Raw genomic sequence first — 20,785 nt, forward strand, 5'->3', positions numbered from 1 at the left:
AGCGCCACCATGCTGCCTATAGTAGTAGTAGTACTCTCCTAAAAATAAAGAGGTCAGAGTGGTTCCACAGAGTGACACCCTACAGCAGGGGTGGGCAAAGTCAGTCCTGGAGGGCCACAGTTGCTGCAGGTTTTTGTTCCAACTCAGTTGCTTAATAAGAAGCACTTATTTCTCAAGTAACACTTGTGCTTCACTTTAGTTGTCTCGCTCGTTACAATTCTGAACCCTTATTGCTTGTTTTAGTCTTAAACAGCTGTTCTCTTGGTTTAATGGCTTTTTATTAGCAATAAGATTGAAATGACAAAAGAAAGCAGCTTTTCTCCATTTACTGTTGCTTGTTACTATATATACTTGTGTGTGTTTATCTGCAGTTTTGGGTTTAATTAAATACTTGGAAGAAAAGTGAAGAGAAAAAGTGAAGGACTGAGAATTACTCATCCATTTTTGCCTTACAAAGGGGAAGAACATCTAGGATATGAGAATTACCTGACATAGCAGAGTTAAAACACTAACAAGCCATAAAATGAAATTATTGGCAAGAATTGCTTTTTAATTAAGCAACTGGGTTGGAGCAAAAACCTGTAGCCTCTGCGGCCCTCCAGGACTGACTTTGCCCACCCCTGCCCTAAAGGATCCATATTTAGTTCCAAACGGGCCACCTATAAGGTTTTAGTTGTGTAATGTGTTCCTTAAATGGCAATGACTGTACACAATAAGAGATATGTGAAATATCAATGAGTTCAGGATTTTAAAGGGACTCTTGCCGCTTATAATAACAATGGCTAATTCAGGCTGCCTGCAGCCTACTATACAATAGAAATGTCTATTGTATTCACATATGCTAGGAACCGTTTCAAAAACCAATGACCCAAATTCATATGCCAAAAAAAAATTAAAAAAAATCCCAGAATCAAATGGTTCTTTGTCAAGCAAATATATTTAACAAATAATTACAGAACCCAGTAAAATTCCACTAAAAATACTGTTAATTTTAAGAGTGTAAGCAGAAGCAATACACGTGTATTTCAAAAACAAGATACGTTATCTTACATTATCAGATGCTACCTCTTGTTGTTGGTTTCTAGCCACTGTGTCTGTAAAAATGGTAAAGAGGGGCGTCTGAAATATTAGGTGGGGCACGGTATGATGAAGTCCTTAAAGTCCAACCAGTAACATGATACCCGACATCTGTGCGCCTAACCTAACCTAACATTTACATTGGCTGACTCCTTTATCCAAGGTGATTTACAACCTTTGGGATAAAATGGTTACATATCTTTTGTTTTTGCAATTGGAGCACAGGTAGGTGAAGTGATGTGCTTATGGTCACACAGCATTAGCAGAGAGATTTGAACTCAGAGCCTCAAGGTTTGAGGTCTAAAGCCTTAACCACTACACAATACAATATTTTCCAACTCATATATTTATTACTACCCTCAAGCACAACTCTCTGGATTAAGCGGGTTAGAAACTGACATAGTTTAACGAGTATTATGTGGATATTGAGTGAACATAAAAAAACCAAACTGACCAGCCCAAGTCAAGAAGTTAGGCTGTATTTTTCATAGTTCAAAATTTTAATATTTATACGTAATTATTAAAGAGTACCAAAGGGATTTTTCACAAGAGCTATCACAAAGCGATTTTCGAAGTATTGATCAGTTGATGTATACCACCCTAGATAAAAGCTGTGTGTTTTCCGCCTGATATTATATAAAGATACAAAGATTTAGCAAAAGGAAGAATATTGATCAGGCACATTTTAAGCGATCCTTCTAACCACCTATTCGTCTTTTTTTTTAATTGTTTAATCCACTCTTGGGTCGCCTGTTGTCTAACGGAAACTCTTCAGCATCAGACCCAAGGTTGCAACCAACCCTAGACTGAGCACCTTAAGAATGGATAATAATCTCTGCTAAAAAAAAGCCCATGATTAGCGTGTGGACATGTATTTAAGCGGACGTTTTTGGGCGGCTTTACAAATTCCCCCTATCGGTGTTTGAGTGAGCCGCACTGTTTTCCGTGACCGCGGGTTACTAGGGAAGCGCCTGTGCATCCCAGCTCGTGGCAGGCGGGGCCGCGCTCGATGACGCCTGTGATACAGCATTTCTATGCAATGCAGAGTTTTGATTGCTGGGTTGCGCTGGAGCCGCTTTTCGTTGCTGTTACGCATATTTGGAATTAGGTGCCGCACTAGAGAATTTACCAGTACGCGATTGACAAACCCATCATTTGTTGTGTTTTTTTAAGAGTGGGAGCCCAGTGTCGTGCGATTGTTTAACGTATGTGATATCAGCCATTCGTGACTAAGAAGGAAGCAGTAAATCGTGAAAGAAGACGGATTTATCTTTTTTCAATTCAGCTATCCTAAATCGTTCTTTACGCAAGCATTTTTAATGTTTGTCATTTTTCCGACTGTCCTCTCTGCGCTGTATTCTACCAGATGACATGAGCTGAGCGACCTTTCCTGGGAGGGTGCAGCGCTTCCATATGTTTGTGAGTGTGTGTTTTTCACCAAGCCGGCTGTACTGAATCTCTGCGCTCCGGCGTTCACTTTTGCTGCATGTGAGCACATGCGATGCTTCATCAGGCGGCGACACTTTTTCCGGATCGAGACATTAAAAACAAACAATCACAAAAGCCACAACAAACCAAAATAAGCAGACTTTGAAGGGTGCACGTGTGGAGCCGCTCAGTTTGCCAACTACATCTGCAGTGTTGCCGTAAGACAGACAGAACGAGAGAGGGAGAGAGAGAGAGAGAGGGAGCGAGGAAAAATCCTTCGTCCCCTGATCCCTGTTTGCCTGCACCCTCTAGCTGTGAATGGGCTGTGTGCTTTGTGATTATCTGCAGTCACTTTAGAGTCATTTCTGGAAGAAGATGGCGGACAGGGCTGAGATGTTTTCTATTTCCACCTTCCATTCGCTCTCTCCTCCAAGTTGCAGGTAAGCCCACCGTCAGCCGTTATGTGCGATGCGCGGGGCAGCATCGAAACGGAGAAGCCGAGGGAGACTGTCGGAGATCCTTATGATGCGGAGGTCGTGCCTGTCATTGCTTATCAGAGACTATCTGTCAAGGGGAGACCATTCCCTTAGCACAGGTTACTGTTTTTCTGGGCATTTTTGATGCCAGTCGCCTTCATCTCGGAGGAGGGGGCGAATTACGCATAATACGGGTTATGCTCTGGTAGGCTTGTGTACAAATACATGTGCAGATTAGAACGGCATCAGGTACCCATATTACTCGCAATCCATGTTTCGGAAAAGTCGCATTTGTACAGAAAGTACAATTTCGATTTTAACTAGGAATAATAATATATTTCCCATCGTGGTGACTGATAGTACTTCAGTATTTCGGTGATTTGCCATTGCGTTACAGAGGCCCACGCCCAGCTACAGATGACGAGGGATTCACCAGCATCGCTTTAATGTTTTTATATTCTAGGGAGGTAGCAATTACACACTGAAATTAGCGTATTTTATAAAAGGTAGTACTTTACCCTCACGAAAAAAAAAAATACTGTACATTTCAGAGTGGTGCAGCACTTCATGTTTTGCTGATGACAACCAGTGCGCTATTTTAAAAGTCTGCGGGAGCGGTGTTATGTAGGGGGTCCAGTCAGGCTTTCCGCACACCAGTCAAGGTCTTTACTCTTATGTAACTGCTCGGAAGGATTCCATTTTCGTTAGCTGATTTCGTCAGGCTTAGGCATTCAGGTGTGTTTTTTATTATTTGCAAAGGTGTTAAAACCCAGGATAGCGTGAATTGACAGCATGCATTCAAACTGTTTAGCAAACTATAGATAGATATATAGACAGATAGAAAGGCACTATATAATAAACAGATAGAAAGGTACAATATAATAGATAGATAGATAGATAGATAGATTAAAATCGCATTGTTTGCGGAATTGATTACCAGCAGTGGTGAGGCATTGATATAGTTTTATACTCCTGAACACTAACATAATTAATTGGATGAATTCTTGTTGAAGCAATATTTCCGCTCATTTTAAAACATATTAGTAGTTTACGCCCAGATCACCAGGATATTTTAAATGATGGGCGGTAGTTGCTTTAACTAGCACTTGCTGCTCTGCTGCTCAACTACTTAGTGTGTGACGTGGCAATGACGTCATGCCACCGGAGTACAGCTTCACGTATTTTGACTGCGAGGTCGACTCCAAGATCGGAGAAACACGTTTCTGTTGTTGACCTATACTTGCTTAGAAGAAACGACTGAAATGTTGTAATTTTTTAAATAATCGTATAGCCCTTGTCAGATTACAAGCTTGTATTGGAAGCCTTAGTAGCTGAAAGACAAAACGTTGAGTGTTGCAACAGGACCTCGCCTAACAATTCCATACTCAGCAGCCCTGGTCTCTAGCGGATTGGCCCGAGGATCAGGTGGGGTTAATTTGAATCACTGGCTGACTCTCTTAAAAATGGCTGTGCTGGTAAAGGTCAAATGGATCTTCTTTCCTCTGTTTCAATGAGTTATTGACATCTCTTAGTAGTTACGCTTTAAAAGAAATGACCATGTTGGGAAATGACGTGGACTGGAGGATCGATCTATCTATCTATCTATCTATCTATCTATCTATCTATCTATCTATCTATCTATCTATCTATCTATGATTTATTTATTTCATATCTTTCAGAAACAAATGTACTCAATGTGTTGTAAAATTCAGATATCTGCTATTTTATGCAGAGTACATCATACAAAGTATCAAATGAGAATCAAATCTAATTCATTCCTGTCAGAAACAACAAGCAGAATGATACTAGGGAAGGCATGGATTAGTAGGCCAACTGGAGAGTTAGTATGATCAGTACTCTTAGAAACTGTGCTGGTAGAGAACAGTGTAAATAAAGGCCAGGCACTAAAGGATTTTTGAGTATGTTCCTGTTGATGGAATTTCATTTTTTCCTAATGGTAAATAATTTTTGACTGTCATTGTAAAGTGAGCGGTCCATTATGTTTTTTCCAGTTAGTCATGATGAGACGAGTAGTTAGTAGTGTTAATGGAGTTATTTGAACAAACTGATCATAGTGCATTGGTGTGTAAATATTTTGAAGACAAACTTTAGAGTGTGAGGATTTACAGTACTGTCAGAGATAGGATTATAGTAAGGTAGAGTCAAGGAGATGGCCAAAAATTGTGGTCACAGGTTTTGGAAGCTTCAGCACATTTAGCTGCTGTTCCAAGAGATTCTTGTTTGCCCTTTTTCAGTTCAAAAGTACCTCGTGACATGAGGTGATCCTAAGAAATGTTGATGCATGTGTGCATTCAGGTCCAGTATTTTATTCTACAATGCTAGGTTTATTCCCTTTAAATTTAGGCTGATTACATTTGTAGAACTTTCCATAAAGAAGTGGTGGTTATTGTCAGATGAGAAGTAAATGTAATGGGAGTGAAATTCAACCAACCTTGCAACATTTTCAGAGATAACACATACAGAAAAACATTGACAAAATGTACAGTATTTACTCCATGACCATTCTGGTAAATGCTACAGAACGTTTAAAATTTGCTCGACTAGATTTTTATTCTAAGGAAATAGAGATACTCAGTCAACAACTACTCATACTGACAACTGTATGAGCATACCTGACACATGTTTCTTATAGATGTTGTATTAAATGTGTGGCATTTTGCTTATTGCAGTTTACATTAGTTACTGTCACTTCTCTGTAGGAAACAAGCGAGTAATATAAACTTCAAATTGAACTCACAAAGTGAGCACGAGTGTGCATTAAGTGACTGGTTACATCAAGCGCTTGTACCAGTAGCTGCCAGTACAAAACACACTCACCCCTGTGTACTGTAGCATATTGCAATGGCGGTGAAAGCTCATCTAAATAAAGTGGAATTGATTTTGCCATATGTTACTTACTTGTATTCTTGGAACCAATTACTGTGTGCTATCGATGTTTTTATTGGACTGTATGCTATACAGTAGATATTTGTACTGGAGGATGATGGGAGTTGTCACACACCATGTTTTGAAATAATTTAGATCTCAATAAAATAAAAAATGCTTAACACATTACTTCAATATTACCTAGACTAAGAAAGAAGACAAAGCAGTATTTAGTCGTTACTTACTACTCATATCTATAATGATTCTTTTTAATGTTTAGCTTGACTTTTAGTTCCTCGTTATGTTGTTTTTCTTGTTGTCCAATTTGTGCAGATGCTTATAAGGTAACAACATTTTATCGCATCCCTTTACAATAATTATTTGCCACAGAAGCCACCTGACCAACTTTGTATGCAACATGGTGTGCAGATGACCTTTGTCATTCTCAGTGATATATATTTTAATTATATGCTAGCATTTCGGAGAATAGCTTGCTAATTTATATGAATCTTGATACTGTCTGACATTGACTCATGTTACTGTAAATGGGTATTGATATGTTGAACAGGGTGCCTTTAGAGTGACCTCCGTGTGGTGTTTATAAGTTAACAGTTACTGTGTCTGTTAAAGTAGTGATGACTAATGCACTTGTGGTAGACTTTTAAATGTTAGCAATGGTAAAAATATATAGTACTACACCTATTTGACTCTTTGTTATATTTTTTGACATCTTCAAACACTCGATACATATGAATCATCAGATTTCTCATATCTTTACTACTCTTTGAATAAAATATCTTACACTATGGATTACATGCTCAATCTGGCATCTTGAGTTTGGTTTATCCATACAGCTGGTATCTTCTGTTTCTTGGATTCTTATGAAACTAACAGGTAAAACAATTTTACACCAGTGTTGTAAGTTGTCCTTTCCATTCTTCCAAATCTGGACCCAATGGTTGAATCCTTCAGTTTAATTTGACCTTATTCAGAAAAAACTGTCTGAAAAAAAAGTCTGAATTCAATATAGCTGACAACTCTTAATGTTGTACATTACATGATGCAATTGAGACAGCTACCTTGTTAAACATGTTGGGCAAGACTTTTTCATAGAAGTGTTCTAATTTATGGCTTTTTATTTTCCATAGAAATTTTTCATTGTATTAGTATTTTAATAGATTATGCATTGTACACAAAGTAAATCCTTATGTTAGAGTAAAACATACAATATTTTAAGATATATATATACTGTAAGTTTCTTTGAGTAAGTGCAATTTAGTTAAAATACACAAAAAAGTGTTCCTCAAGATTATTTTAATGCAATCTGCTGCCCATTCAAGTTCCCACATAAGACATTTGGAACATTTATACACGGAAGCAGGTACCCAGAGGGGATTGGAATCTGAACTTAAAACTACTGTGACCTTTAGAAGGTGCTGTCTAGTTGGCCCAAATGAAAAATCAGTGTCAAGGAGGCCATAGTATTTGGAAAGGGCCATTTATGAACCAATTAGATTATTATAAAGGAGAAAAGTCAGATTATCAAATGAACTCAAAAGAAAGCAGGAAACCTGTTGCCCATCTAGGCCTATCTATACAGGATACTGAAGTGTTGTTCCCTCCTGGGATTTGAGTGTTACTCATCTGCTGTTTTGCCAACTCCCTTTTGCACTCTCCAAGTGAAACTGATCAGCCACAACTTTTGAGTCTGGCCTGGGCCATGTAATATTTCTGGGTAAAGCTTGAGAAGAGATTCTGGTGTCATGCAGACTGTCAAGAACCCCCCACTTGGCCATATGCCTAGAACTCCCATTGGTGGTCCAGAGTGCTTCTGCACTTCTAAGGCCTATTGTTCAAATAAAGGGTTAATTTATAAGAAAAAAGTAAATAATACACACTCATACAATAAGCAAATATAAATAGTTGGGTTCCTAAAGAGCAGACACTTTGGAAATAGTGGGAGTCTAAGTTTAAGAAATGGTGATGCTGAAGTCGTGTGAGGGCTTCCATGTCACAGCTAGTTAAAATTCCTGTTGAGAATCTTCCCAGCCTGGCAGACAGACATTTGTTATTTTTTTTATTTATTCTCTTTTCTGAATTCCCTAATCTGCATGCATTTCTTTTGTTAATTCATGTTTGTGTTCAGAATCTTAGTGGCAATTATTGCTGGGACTGTGATAAAAGTCTAAAATTAGCTCTACAGAAACAGGTATTTTGCTTTGTGGTTGTAGTGACTGTTATATGCATTCATTTCTGCCTCTGCAGCGTACCTACAAACTGCAATAAGATTTTCATTTTTATGAATCTAAATACTGATGCTAACTTTTGATTACATGTTTGCTTTGTTGATATGTAAAATATGATGTAATGTAGTACCTTTTATCCTAATACAAGGACATGCCACTATATATTGCTTATATTTTTTTTTGGTGACTCTGTTTTAATGATATGTGATGTTTATATCCATCCATCCATTTTCCAACCCGCTGAATCCAAACACAAGGTCACGGGGGGTCTGCTGGAGTCAATCCCAGCCAACACAGGGCACAAGGCAGGAACCAATCCTGGGCAGGGTGCCAACCCACTGCAGGACACACACAAACACACCAGGGCCAATTTAGAATCGCCAATCCACCTAACCGGCATGTCTTTGGACTGTGGGAGGAAACCAACGCAGACACAGGGAGAACATGCAAACTCCACGCAGGGAGGACCCGGGAAGCGAACCCAGGTCTCCTAACTGCGAGGCAGCAGCGCTACCACTGCACCACCGTGCCGCCCTTGATGTGTATAGTTTTATAGTTTTAATTTTTGAAATATGGGGAGGGTTCGGCATCAGGAAAGGAAACCATCCGTAAAAATCAGGACGGAATCTATAAAACATAGTAGTGGGAAAAGATGAAGAGGAGGTAGAAGAACTGAAAAGAGAAGGACTGTTTACCTCCACACAATGGTCAGCTGTGTTAACAGTGTTATGGAATTCACCTTACGTTTATGGGAGTGACTTTTAAAAAAACAGTGCGTTAAGATGTAAATGAACAGATTTTCAATAGTGACACACTGAAAATAAGACCCTACAAATTCAGTTGGTTGTTAAAGTGTAGTGTTTATTCTGTGAGTGTATAATCAGCAGTGAAACATAAAGACAAAGACAATAAAGCAAAACATCAAAGGTAATTAAGAAAATGAGAGTTTGTTTCTTGGAAAGATGTAATTTGAAAAATGTCAGTATTTGTGAACATATTTAACCATAAGGGATGACTAAATTGTTTAAGGAAACACCAAATTCAATGATGCTGGTAAATAAGCTGGTCAGCATAGATATGACTGAGCAGAGCAGTGACGATTTTGTAAAGGCAGCGTCACAGAGTAGACAAGCAGACAAAGGTCGACACACTGAGATGACAAACATGTTTTTTTGGGCAAAATAAACTCATAATCATAGATAAAGCTTGGTTGAATCCTAAATCAACTTTGTAAAGTTTTGTAATGCTCAAAAAAGTGATTTTTTTTTAACAAAGTCTTTCCTTTATTCTAAATGAAGTTTAGATACTTGACACAGCACTGTACGAGTCACATTTGCATTTGGCAGTTATTGTGTTTGGCAACAACCTGTTTGGACTCCTCATCTAGCGGGTATATACTGTACTTGAAGATGGCATAACAGATAATCTTAAACAGTTTTAGGGTGGAGTGAGGGCAATCCCAGTATCTTCTAAAGCTGAATAATATAGATTACTTTTAAGTATAACACCCTGTTTTGGTGAACAATTTTTGCAACGTCTGTTGCACTAAAAGTGTATTTTTTAAATGATTGCATGTGAATTTGTTTTCTACTAGAAGAACATCAAAGATAATATCCTTAGCAGGGGATGGCATTTCATCTTAATTTGTTTTTTATTCTATGCCTGTCTGCTTGAGTCAATCATAGTAGCTTTAAGATTCCAGATAAAACAGGGAATAGATGGAAAGGTTTTGACAGATTCACGTAAGAGGGAATGACTCAGAAAACACATGCTTGTCACATAAGTCTTTCAATGACCTAAGAAAAATGGTGAGTGCAGCGAAAACCTATAAGCAAGGCAGTTTCAGTAATGGCTGAAACTAAGGTCAAAAGCTGACGCTAATTTTGCTGTTTTTTTCTTATTCAGCAATAGATCACAAAAAGCAGTAACTGGGTCACACCTACTGGGCAGCCTAGGTTAGGTTAAGTATTATTATCCGAGAGGGAAATTTGTTTGCAGCTGGAGAGTATCCACTTTAATAAAAAAATATGCGTTCGTGTATATGTCTGTGTGTCCGTCCAGTTGCTATATCTCTGTCATTCCAAAAAATGACACATCACAAACATTTTTAGTAATAAAATCAATGGAATTTGCAATTCCAACAGTTGGCACATTACAAATATTACCCATACCAAATGGCATATAACAAAGATGTATATATTGCATGGTGCACAGTAAATTTTAACACTAAGGTCTGTGTTGATTACTTAGATTTCATCCCATCTTAGATGGGTAGCATAGCTGGTAAAACATAAGACATTGTTACAACGATATGAGAAAATAAACCAACATATGATCACCATTGTTCCAATTAGTACACACACCTATAAAATTTCTTCAAATAAGAATAGCGAATTTCAACAGTACAAAATAATAATTCATAACTCAGCAGGATCTCTATGGTTACTGCAATTCAAAGTACTTATTGCTATGGGAACAAAAGTGTTTTTAAATTTGATTTTCTTCACCCCTGGGAACCTAAATCTGTAGCCTAATGGCAAGAAATATACCTTTGGAAACAGTAAATGGCAGTTGTCTGTAAGAATCAAAGCAGCCTTCTTGCCAACTTGTTTGTGATACAGCACAGTGAGAGAAGGCTGCTGCAAACTGGTAATGTTACTGCTAATTTTAACAGTTGTAAAATAAAGACAAAAAGCACCGTCAAAGGTTTGGGTGGATCCCCCATATACTGTAGTACAAGCAAAGGAAATTACATCTTCACAGGCAGAGTTCAAATTGGAACTGACAAAAGAGGTAATGATGGCGGTGTATATAGTAGATTTTGCAGGAAGTAACATTATGAAGAGGTGGGATCTTGAGGGTTGGGACCAGAAGTGATGTTACTGTGTGGATTCTTCAGTTGTTCTGCCAGGACAGAGGAAAAAGAGTTAGAGGGCAACTCCAACCCTAGTTCGATGCGTAACTGCATCTATTTGAGCCCATAACCTGTCTCCCAAACACATGTGTATGACACAATCTTGCACAGTTTTTTCTTATACTAAGATTCACAAACCAACATATAAAAGAAAATGTGACCACAGATTCAAATAAAAGACTTTTTAAAAAGTATTATTATAGTTTGCTGTATTATAAAACAGATTCTTTTCCTTAGTAAAAATAACGTTTTTGTCCCTTCTTACACATTTGTTCTGTATTGTAATTAAAGGTCAGCCTGTTATATATGATTGCCCCCAAACACTGGTATTGCTCCACTAACTCCACAGTGTTCCCTTTTGTTATTGTTACATGAGAGGGAGAACAGAAACATCTAAAGTCTGCCACCATATCCTTGGTCTTAGATGTATTTAACTGTGAAAATGAATGATCACACCATCAAACAAACTCATCAACAACTCATTCATGACAGTCATCCTTACCTTGTAACAGACTCACAATGAGCCAGTCATCTACACATTTTAAGATATGCTCGTCCTTATGTGATCTGCTGCAGACATTTTAGATCCATTCACTGTTTGTGTTCAACAAGTTAAAAAGTCCTGAATCTAAGCCTCCAAGTGAGCGTCCAAACAGAATTTATCACTCTGCTTCTCAGCTATAATGTAAGGCTGGATTGTATTAAAAGCTGAAAAAAAATCAGAAGACTTGCAGTTGCATCCTCTTTGCTGTTTATGTAAATTGGTAAGGGTCCAGATAGACCCTGGGATTCGTTTAGCTGCTAAACTCTTAATAAACTTTTCAAAGCCTTTCACTATATGAGAAGTTAAAACCATTTGTGGGAAGTAATTTACTAAGGCTTTTGGATGTGCAGCTTCATTTTCAGAGTTTAGATACCTGTTTTCCAGAGACATCTGAAATGTACTGGGCAAAGCTTCTCTGCTCAGGATTGAAGTAGGTGCCTACTTGTTCTATCTGGTTCAGGACTTTTCTTTGATTTTAGGTTGTTGAGGGACTCTTCTGACATTATTTTAATCAAAGATGGGCAACTTCCAGCCCCAGACCTGAGTCCGGTCTTTACCTGAATTGTTTTTGAAGGAAAATCATGTGTCTCAAACTTTAAACAGAATTCATTGACTTTTTGAACCAGTTAATAGTCAAGATTAATAATTCCTGCAGATTCCATATTCCAATATTACTTTGGATGCCAACCATCAGCTTCATGTCATTCCGCCATGACCCTGTGTTTTAAGTCCACAGTTCATTCTCAATCCTGTCCTTATACTTCATTTTTCCCTGCTTTATTTAATGTTTTGCCTCCTTCTGAATACACAATACAAAATTGTTTATTTTTGTATTTCCCAAAATCACCCAAGGAGTTCCGCAATGAGCTTTAACAGGCCCTGCTTCTTGACAGCCCCCCAGCCTTGACTCTCTAAGAAGACAAGAAAAAACTCCCAAAAAATGGAAGAAACCTTAGGAAAGGCAGTTCAAATAGAGACCCCTTTCCAGGTAGGTTGGGCATGCAGTGGGTGTCAAAAACAGGGGGTCAATACAATACACGGAACAGAACACAAGTAATCCTCAATACAATACAATACAATAGAAATATTACAAGTACAGAGCAGAGTTCAACAGTAGATGATATCACATAATGTGATTTGGATTTGTTCAGAGTACTGGAGACCTTGGTCATTAAGCTGCCTCCCCCTATTGGCCATTCCACAGTTGAGTCAGCGCTTGGCCAACCAATAAAAGGACCCCTCTACCCCACAATTCCTGCGATCCTCTATTAGGGATGACTTTACCTTACACAGGCAAAACCACTTGGCAGGTGGGCAGTGGCACCAAGAGCCACATTTAAATACCGACAAGAGAAACAGAATAGGTGAGGGTTAGTAATGAATTATAACTTATATCATATTATTTATGTTTTAGTGCTAATGACTAACAGCAGAGATGCAGTCTGTACAGTTAATCAGCAGCTCTAGTCAGGATATGCTAAACTGAAGTAGAGAGTCTTCAGCTGGGATTTAAAAGCTAAGACTGAAGGGGCATCTCTTATAGCAGCAGGCAGACCACTCCACAGCTTAGGGGCCCTGTAACTAAAAGCTCCAACTCCCACTGTTATTTTATTAATCCTTGGAATCATAAGCAGACCGGCATCTTGAGATCTTATTGTGCGCTCTGGTTTGCAAGTCACGATAAGTTCCAATAAGTAAGACGGACCTTGGCCATTTAAGGCTTTATGTGTTAAAAGGAGGCTTTTGAATCTGCCCTAAACTTAACTGGGAGCCAGTGTAAGGATTTGTAGTTCTTTCTGTTCAGTTACGCTTCCATATTAAAATGCCATGTTTCTTCTGTTTAGCATTTCTTTTAAATCTTTAGTAATTCTTGGTTTGTTGTTGGGCTATATTTTGACTGATTTTAAGAGTAAACATTGCTTCTATTACCTAATTGATGTCATAGAGGGACAGTGGGTAGTAGACTTAGGACAGGGGATCCATGGGCTGGGATTTCAACTGAGAACTCTGGACCCCTGGTTACCACAGTCCCAAGCCGCTGTTGTCTCCATTTCACTGTTGCTTCACCTCTGCATAATCGTGAACTGCTCTGAGGAGTACACAGGGCCATGTGTGGGTAATTGTGTGACTTTGAGTGTTTGATTTTCTTAGTATCCTTGACTGTGCTTTTGTTCACACATTTTCAACAAGGCCGGTAAATTCCTGGGACAGCATGATGTGGTAAATGGACTCCTGGGCATTCTGAGGATGAGCAACATTTCTGTTTTGAAGATGCCAGTTCTATTGCAAAGTTAATTTCCATTTTCAGCTTTTCTTATTTCATGCACTGTCTTTTGGATGTTGATTTCATGCAATCTTTTTTTCAATGTTAATTTCACACACCCGTATTTGATGTGCATTTCATGCGTTCATTTTTTGATAATGTAATGCAGTCATTTTTAATTTCATGCACCATTTTTTATTTTATGCATTGTTTTTTAAAGTGATGTGCTGAGTTTATTTTTACACTTTTTTATGATACTTTATTCATTTTTTGACAATTCTATACACTTGTTTTTCAATGCTAATTATTACTTTATCATATACGAAGTATAGGGAAAGTATTGTAATCATCCAAAAATTCAACCTTGAAATTTTGATGAATCTCGACGTTTTAGACCTCCCTGAGTCCGATTTAGTTTCTCATTGGGAAAATATTCTAATTGTCCAAAAATTCGATTTCGAGATTTTGATGGATCTTGATGTTGTAGACCTCCATGAGTCTGAAAATGCCATTTTTCGGAATTATGTCTGTGTGTGTGTGTGTGTATATAAACGCGATAACACTTGAGTACGCTTTCACTTAGGTCAACTAGATTTTACATACAAGGTACAAATTGTAGATTTCTATCAACTTTTGAGCTATTTCCACTAACTGGAAGTGGTACTTTTTTATTCATGCAGCTGCAGAGTCCGATTTATTAAACTTTACTTTTATAATAATTGTTCAATATATTATTAATTAGCAAAATACCTGCGCTTCGCAGCGGAGAAGTAGTGTGTTAAAGACGTTATGAAAAATAACGTAACATAATTGCCAATGTAATTGTTTTGTGACTGTTATGAGTGTTGCTGATATCAAGGATTTGATTATCATTATTTCTTTCAATCAGGTTCGTATTTGGAGGATGTGTTGTGTTCAAGTTACATTCCATGTTTGTCAACCGTTGTAAAGATATCAGGTTTCATTCATCGATTCCTGTCTTACTGCATCAATAAACAGCTCGTCTTCCTCTTTATTTGAGACATCACACACTGCATGCACAGGTTTTTTTTTTTACACTGTCTTCCTTTAGCTGGACATTGACTTTTTCCACCGTGTGCTTTGTTTCCGCAGTAGCTGCACTTATGAATATGCTTGTATGCGTCACTCACTTCATAATCTTTTGCTGCCTTCTCAATTGTGTAATGCTTTTTTTGTTCAGCGCTCTTTGGAGCTTTTGCTTGCTGTCTGCATACTGCGTTCACAGTCAGTTCACGTGAGCCGCTCGGAGTACATACATCAAAGGTTCTCAGCTGTGCTTGTGCTATCTCGTGCGATCTTACGATGTCCACGGCTTTATTTAATGTTAGCTAAGACCCGGCACTTAAAAGTTTCTGTCACACTTTAGTCGAGTTTGTACCAAACACTAGTCTGTCCCTGACCATCACATCTTCGTTTGCATAAGCATAGTCCTTCACCAGCAATTTTAACTCCGTTACAAAGTGATCAAAAGTCTTGTTTATACCCTGCGTCTTCTCATTAAACTTGTATCTCACGAATATTGTATTCGTCCTAGACATGACAAACGCCTCAAAACGGTCATAATAAGTTTTCAGTACCTTGGCTTCCTCCTGGGTGAGAGCCAATGTGTTAAAAATGTCTCTTCCTTTTTCCACAGTCCACAGGAGCAGGTAGCTGCATTTCTCACTCTCATCTTTGCCTTTTAGCGGGCCAGAAAACATCAGCTCCACGTGCTGTCGGAACTTTTTCCATTCTCCTGGCAGGTTAAGAGAATCCCAGTCAATTCATGGCGAGGGAACTCCAACAAAATCCATGACTGTCCTCTATTCTCAATTACGTGGGAGGCGTGGGTATGGGGGACACAATATAGGCAGGCAGCCAACTACATGGGAGGCGTGGTGATGGGTGACACAACTATGCCTCACACAGCGACCAAGCTGCAGGCTATGGCCGTATATATGTACGTAAGTAGGATTCAGTTATGACCGTTATGTGTAGAATTGCGAAATGAAACCTGCTTAACTTTTGTAAGTAAGCTGTAAGGAATGAGCCTGCCAAATTTCAGCCTTCTACCTACACGGGAAGTTGGAGAATTAGTGATGAGTGAGTGAGTCAGTCAGTCAGTCAGTCAGTGAGGGCTTTGCCTTTTATTAGTATAGATTTGATTTGATTTGTTGTTGATGGTTCTTTAGTGAAAATATAATAAAAATATCAAATATCCATCCCAATATACAAGAAAGTATAGAGTAGACTACTCCCAATTTTTTAAATTGTGAAATTTACTCTTTTGCACCTTTATTTGCTTTTGGATTTTTCCCTTCATGGCCACCATATTGCAGTCATGATTCTAAGTTATCTGATGTCTGTTACTGCCTGCTGCTCTGACTTCTTCCTGTGCCATGTTGATGCACCTTTTCTGAAATCTTCTGTTTAAAACTGGAGATGAACGTAGGGGCAGAAAAGGATGAACCATACCATCTCAGGAAGTGGAGAGCATGCAATTCTTCAACAGCTTTGTTTTTTAAATTTGTTTCAAGTTTAATTTTATTTTTTACAACTATAATTTCAAGGATTTAAAATATTTGTACGGCAATCAATACAGCCAACCATTCATCAATCTGCTTTTTGTAGTCTTATAATCCCAGAATCAGTATCATGTGGAGTAAGAGCACATATGAACAGCAGCTTTCTTTGCATTTTTACAAATACACAGCCACACAAACATTAGGAGTGCAGTTTAAATATTTCAATTAAATCAACAGCATGCCTTTGAACATTTGGAGCGGATCAAAATCTCAGGATAAAATCCAAGTAATCTAGATGAGAGCATGAAAGTGCATGACAGTTGACAGGACAATCGGGTAATTACTGGGGGGCTCAACTACAGTGCTATTCAGTCATGCTCCATCTGTGCTAATGCATGCAAAAATAAGCAAAGTAAAATAATAAGGATGATGATAACTTATTATAATTTTAGTCTTCACTGATAATAAAAGCATGGAAAATACTTTCAGTCATTGTCTTTTAAGTAAATGCTGCCATAACAAATTTAATGAAAATTATTGAACATTTTGCCTTGTATCCTTATAATTCTAATGGTGCTTGAATAACACAATCAGTGGTTTTACTTATAATTCACATTAAAATGTAGCATTTACAAGGTTTTTAATTTTTAGGGTTGACTGATAAACATAATTTCAATTTAAAATGAAGGTAATCTATATTTCATTGTTATTTGTACTGAAAACAGCAATTCAATTAATTTTATAATTAATACATAGAAATGTAGTAATTGAAGACCTATTTTAGATTATTATGTGCAATAAAATCTCTCTAAAAGGCAAAATAACATAGTAACGGTACTGATGAATCAAAACAAATCTTGACGTAAACTAATGATTTTTTTCTTGGTCTGAGCTAATTTTTACTCAAACACTACAAAACAAGCAAAGAAAGTGTGAGATGAATCATTTCTTGGCTTGTAAGCTCTTCTTTTATTTCTCAGTATATTAATTGCAGTTTTCGTTTAGAGGAGTATTTTCATAAACGCTTTTTCACAAGCTGTTTCAGTGGTTTCTTCTGCTGCCTCATAGCTTCATAATGCGAGGTTCAAATACTGTAATTGTTTGTGTGGGGTTTGCACATTTTTCCTGTGTCTGGGTCAGATTTTTATCGCTTGTACCATTCCAAAAACATGCCTTTTACGTTAGTCTTGATAGCTTTAAGATGGTTCTGTATGAGTGCATTTTTGGGCATGACATTGTGGGATGTGTTGCTGCCTCCAAGGTCCGAGTCATTTGGGCATTGTCTGTGTGTGTTGCTACAAGGTACTTCACTTTTCCTTCTACATTTTGTAAAAATGTGTTAGGTTGTTTAGTGACTGTAAATTGGAACTGGAGGGGGCAGCATGTTTCGTGTTGATTAACATGTGCGAGTCAAAATTTCACTGTACTCTGTGCGCTTGACAATATTGACCCTATAAGCCTAGAACTGTGAAGTGTGCCTTCCACTATACAGGCCTCCTGTCCATCTTTGGTTCCTGTCTTGTGTCCAGTGCTGGAGTTCAGCGACCAAACTAGATAAGCAGGTTGTAAAACCGGTGGATTGTTTTTGAGGTGGTATTATAACCCAAATTACTGCACTGCTAACAAAGAAACAAATTACAAACCCTATTACCACTTTGATATCATTTTAATTAATTCCGTACAGTTATGTAGGGCTTATATGGTTTGCTTTACAATTCTTCTTGTTTAATTTGATTGTCAAAAAGACAGAAACAAGATAGAAAATGTACACATGACATAACATTCAGGTGTGTTCATGGATAGTTAAATGTTAGTTGTTTTTATTTTTTTTACAAGAGAGAGACAGATATAAATACATTGTGTGAAAGGGTCAGTCAGTCATTTTCCAACCCACTATACCCTAACTACAGAGTCATGGGGGTCTGCTGGAGCCAATACAGGGTTCAAGGCAGGAACAGTGGGTTGGCAGGGCACCAGCCCACCACAGGGCACACACACCCCGGGACAATTTAGGATTGCCAATGCACCTAACCCGCATGTCTTTGGACTGTGGGAGGAAACCCACATAGACACAGGGAGAACATGCAAACTCCACAAGTGGAGGACCCAGGAAGTGAAATTTAGAGTCTCTTTACTGCGAGACAGCAGCACTACCACTGTGCCACCGTGCCACCCTGCATGAAATGGTAATTTGGAAAAGTGAATTAATCAATAAATGAGATTGCACACTATGTTTTTCTGTTTTAAGAGAGACGATTTTGAAACCTTTTTTTGAGTTGAAGTTTTTGAAATTTCATACATCTGTGCAACATTGCCACATTGAAGATTTTTCAATGAAAATTTAACATCTTTGAGAAGCTCAAAGAAATAAATGTAACAAATTTGAACAAAATCACTCCATAAGGAGTTGAGTTGTTTTATGCAGACAGATGCGATGAGTACAATAGGGGAGTCAGATTTTATGCAAATGCACCTAAAAATACAAATGAGTTGGATCAATGCAGTAAGATTAGGAAAGAATATTCATGTGTAATGTTCTGACATTGTTTCCTGCAGCCTGAAACTGGATTACTTGGTTTAAGAGAAGATCCATGGGTATTTCATTGAGCCTTTAATTTCACATTTACCTGTCTAAAGCTTCTGGTAACCAGCTTGTGAAAGTTAGATTTAAAAGTAGCAGCTTAGGTTTTAATACTCCTACTGTGACCTCCTGAATTTTTTTGAATTTTTTTTTTAATTAACATGACGATTTGGAAGTCAGACATGTGCATAGGAAATATCATCAGATTTACTAAGGGATTTACTGTGATTTCATGGAATATGGATTTACGCTGGGTTATGTAATATATTTGTTGATTAACAATCACATGGCTCAGCATGCAGATTTAAGGATTGACTGAAAGCTATGCATGAGTACACAGAAAAAAATTTATAGAACCAAAGTAAGAAAATGGCTTTTACATTGCGTTAATATTTGAAACAAGCAAATGCAACTTTTAAAAAGATTTTGCTATGCAGGCTATTAATAACTGAACTTAAATAATGCCGTCATTGGCTTTATTAGTAATTCACCTTAAAATAAACTATTGATGAGTTCCTTTACTTTTTGGTTAATACCTTAAAAAGTCAAAATTTAAATTTACAGTGCATGTACCTGTCCCATAGTCAAGCTGTGGGTTAACAGGTTACATTTCTTTAGATTTGTTGGAGAAAAATCAACTAAGTGTAGCACAGTGGCACAGTAACTGTCTCTGCTATCCTATCTCACAAGCTCATTTGTGTCCTGCACAGCATTGTCCAGTTCTCCTCTTGTACTTCAGGTTGCACCTGTTGGCTTAACTGGTGACTTTAAATTGGCCCTGTGGGGCTACATGAATCATAGGGGACCTGGGGCCTCATGTATAACGCCATGCGTAGAACTCGCACTATAACATGGCATAAGCACAAAAGCCGAAATGTGCTAACGCACAGAAAAATCCAGATGCAGGAATCTGTGCGTACTCCAACTTCCACGTTCTTCTGCTACATAAATCCCGATCAGCGTGAAAACTAACGCTCGTGCACGCGCTTTATGTAACGCCCCTAATCCTCCCAGAATTACGCCTCTTTGAATATACAAATCAATATAAATCGCCCTTAAGCTCAGCCTTCTGTGAAAAGACAATGGGAAAAGCACAGGGAAAATATAAGAATTTCAGCGAATACCAAGTGGAGGCAAAGGAAAAACATACTATTTGTTTAATTAAACCGTGGTATAATCAACAAAAGGAAGTTGATCGAGTGACATAGCGTGTTGGAGAAACTTGAAAGCTCACGTTCACAAAATCACACAGTGCCGGAAATATAAAAGTCACATATCAAAGTCGCCGTGAAAAGGCGAGTTGTAGCCCACTGTCTGAGTGTCATATGAAAGCTTATTAGGGTACAGAGAAAAAAAGGCACACATTGGGGAAAAAAGCACAAAACGTCAACTTCAATCTCGACATTTCCACTTTAATCACGTAGTTTATTTTGTCATTAAAGTAAAACATCATAAACTTCATCTTAAAATCGTTTAATTAACCAGTTTCTCAAATCACATCGTAATTAAAGTAGCACGTTAAATGCTTTGTTTTATATTTGATCTTCTATGTGCCTATGTGTGTGAATCACTACTTGCTTCTTAAACCGGCTCTCTTTCTCCAACTGGACACAGAATCCATTACATTCGTGATATTACAGCTCTCTGAATAACTAAAATACTGAGATGTATATGTGATATCATTTTTATGATGATAGGAGTTAAAGCACGTTATTAAACATGAGTTTCATGGTGCAGTGATTGTGTGCGACCTTCGATGAAATTATTTATTGCAGCAGTACTCAGGGGCGGCTCTGTGTCCAATAGAAAAAGTCCAATGTCAATATGTCATCTTATGCATGGTGG

At 37.9% G+C, this 20,785-nt stretch overlaps 1 protein-coding gene across 1 annotated transcript in view; it reads left to right on the forward strand.

Annotated features, from left to right (window-relative positions):
- The first annotated feature begins 2,099 nt into the window (after window positions 1–2,099).
- mapk8ip2 (mitogen-activated protein kinase 8 interacting protein 2) overlaps window positions 2,100–20,785 on the forward strand; it is a 229,440-nt gene continuing 210,754 nt past the window's right edge. Inside the window, exon 1 of the mRNA XM_039761511.1 lies at window positions 2,100–2,945. Coding sequence (XP_039617445.1) covers window positions 2,881–2,945 — 65 coding nt within the window. The 5' untranslated portion in view covers window positions 2,100–2,880. The remainder of the gene's footprint in view (window positions 2,946–20,785) is intronic.

Source organism: Polypterus senegalus, chromosome 8 (genome assembly GCF_016835505.1).
Source record: "Polypterus senegalus isolate Bchr_013 chromosome 8, ASM1683550v1, whole genome shotgun sequence".
NCBI classification, from domain to species: Eukaryota; Metazoa; Chordata; class Cladistia; order Polypteriformes; family Polypteridae; genus Polypterus; species Polypterus senegalus.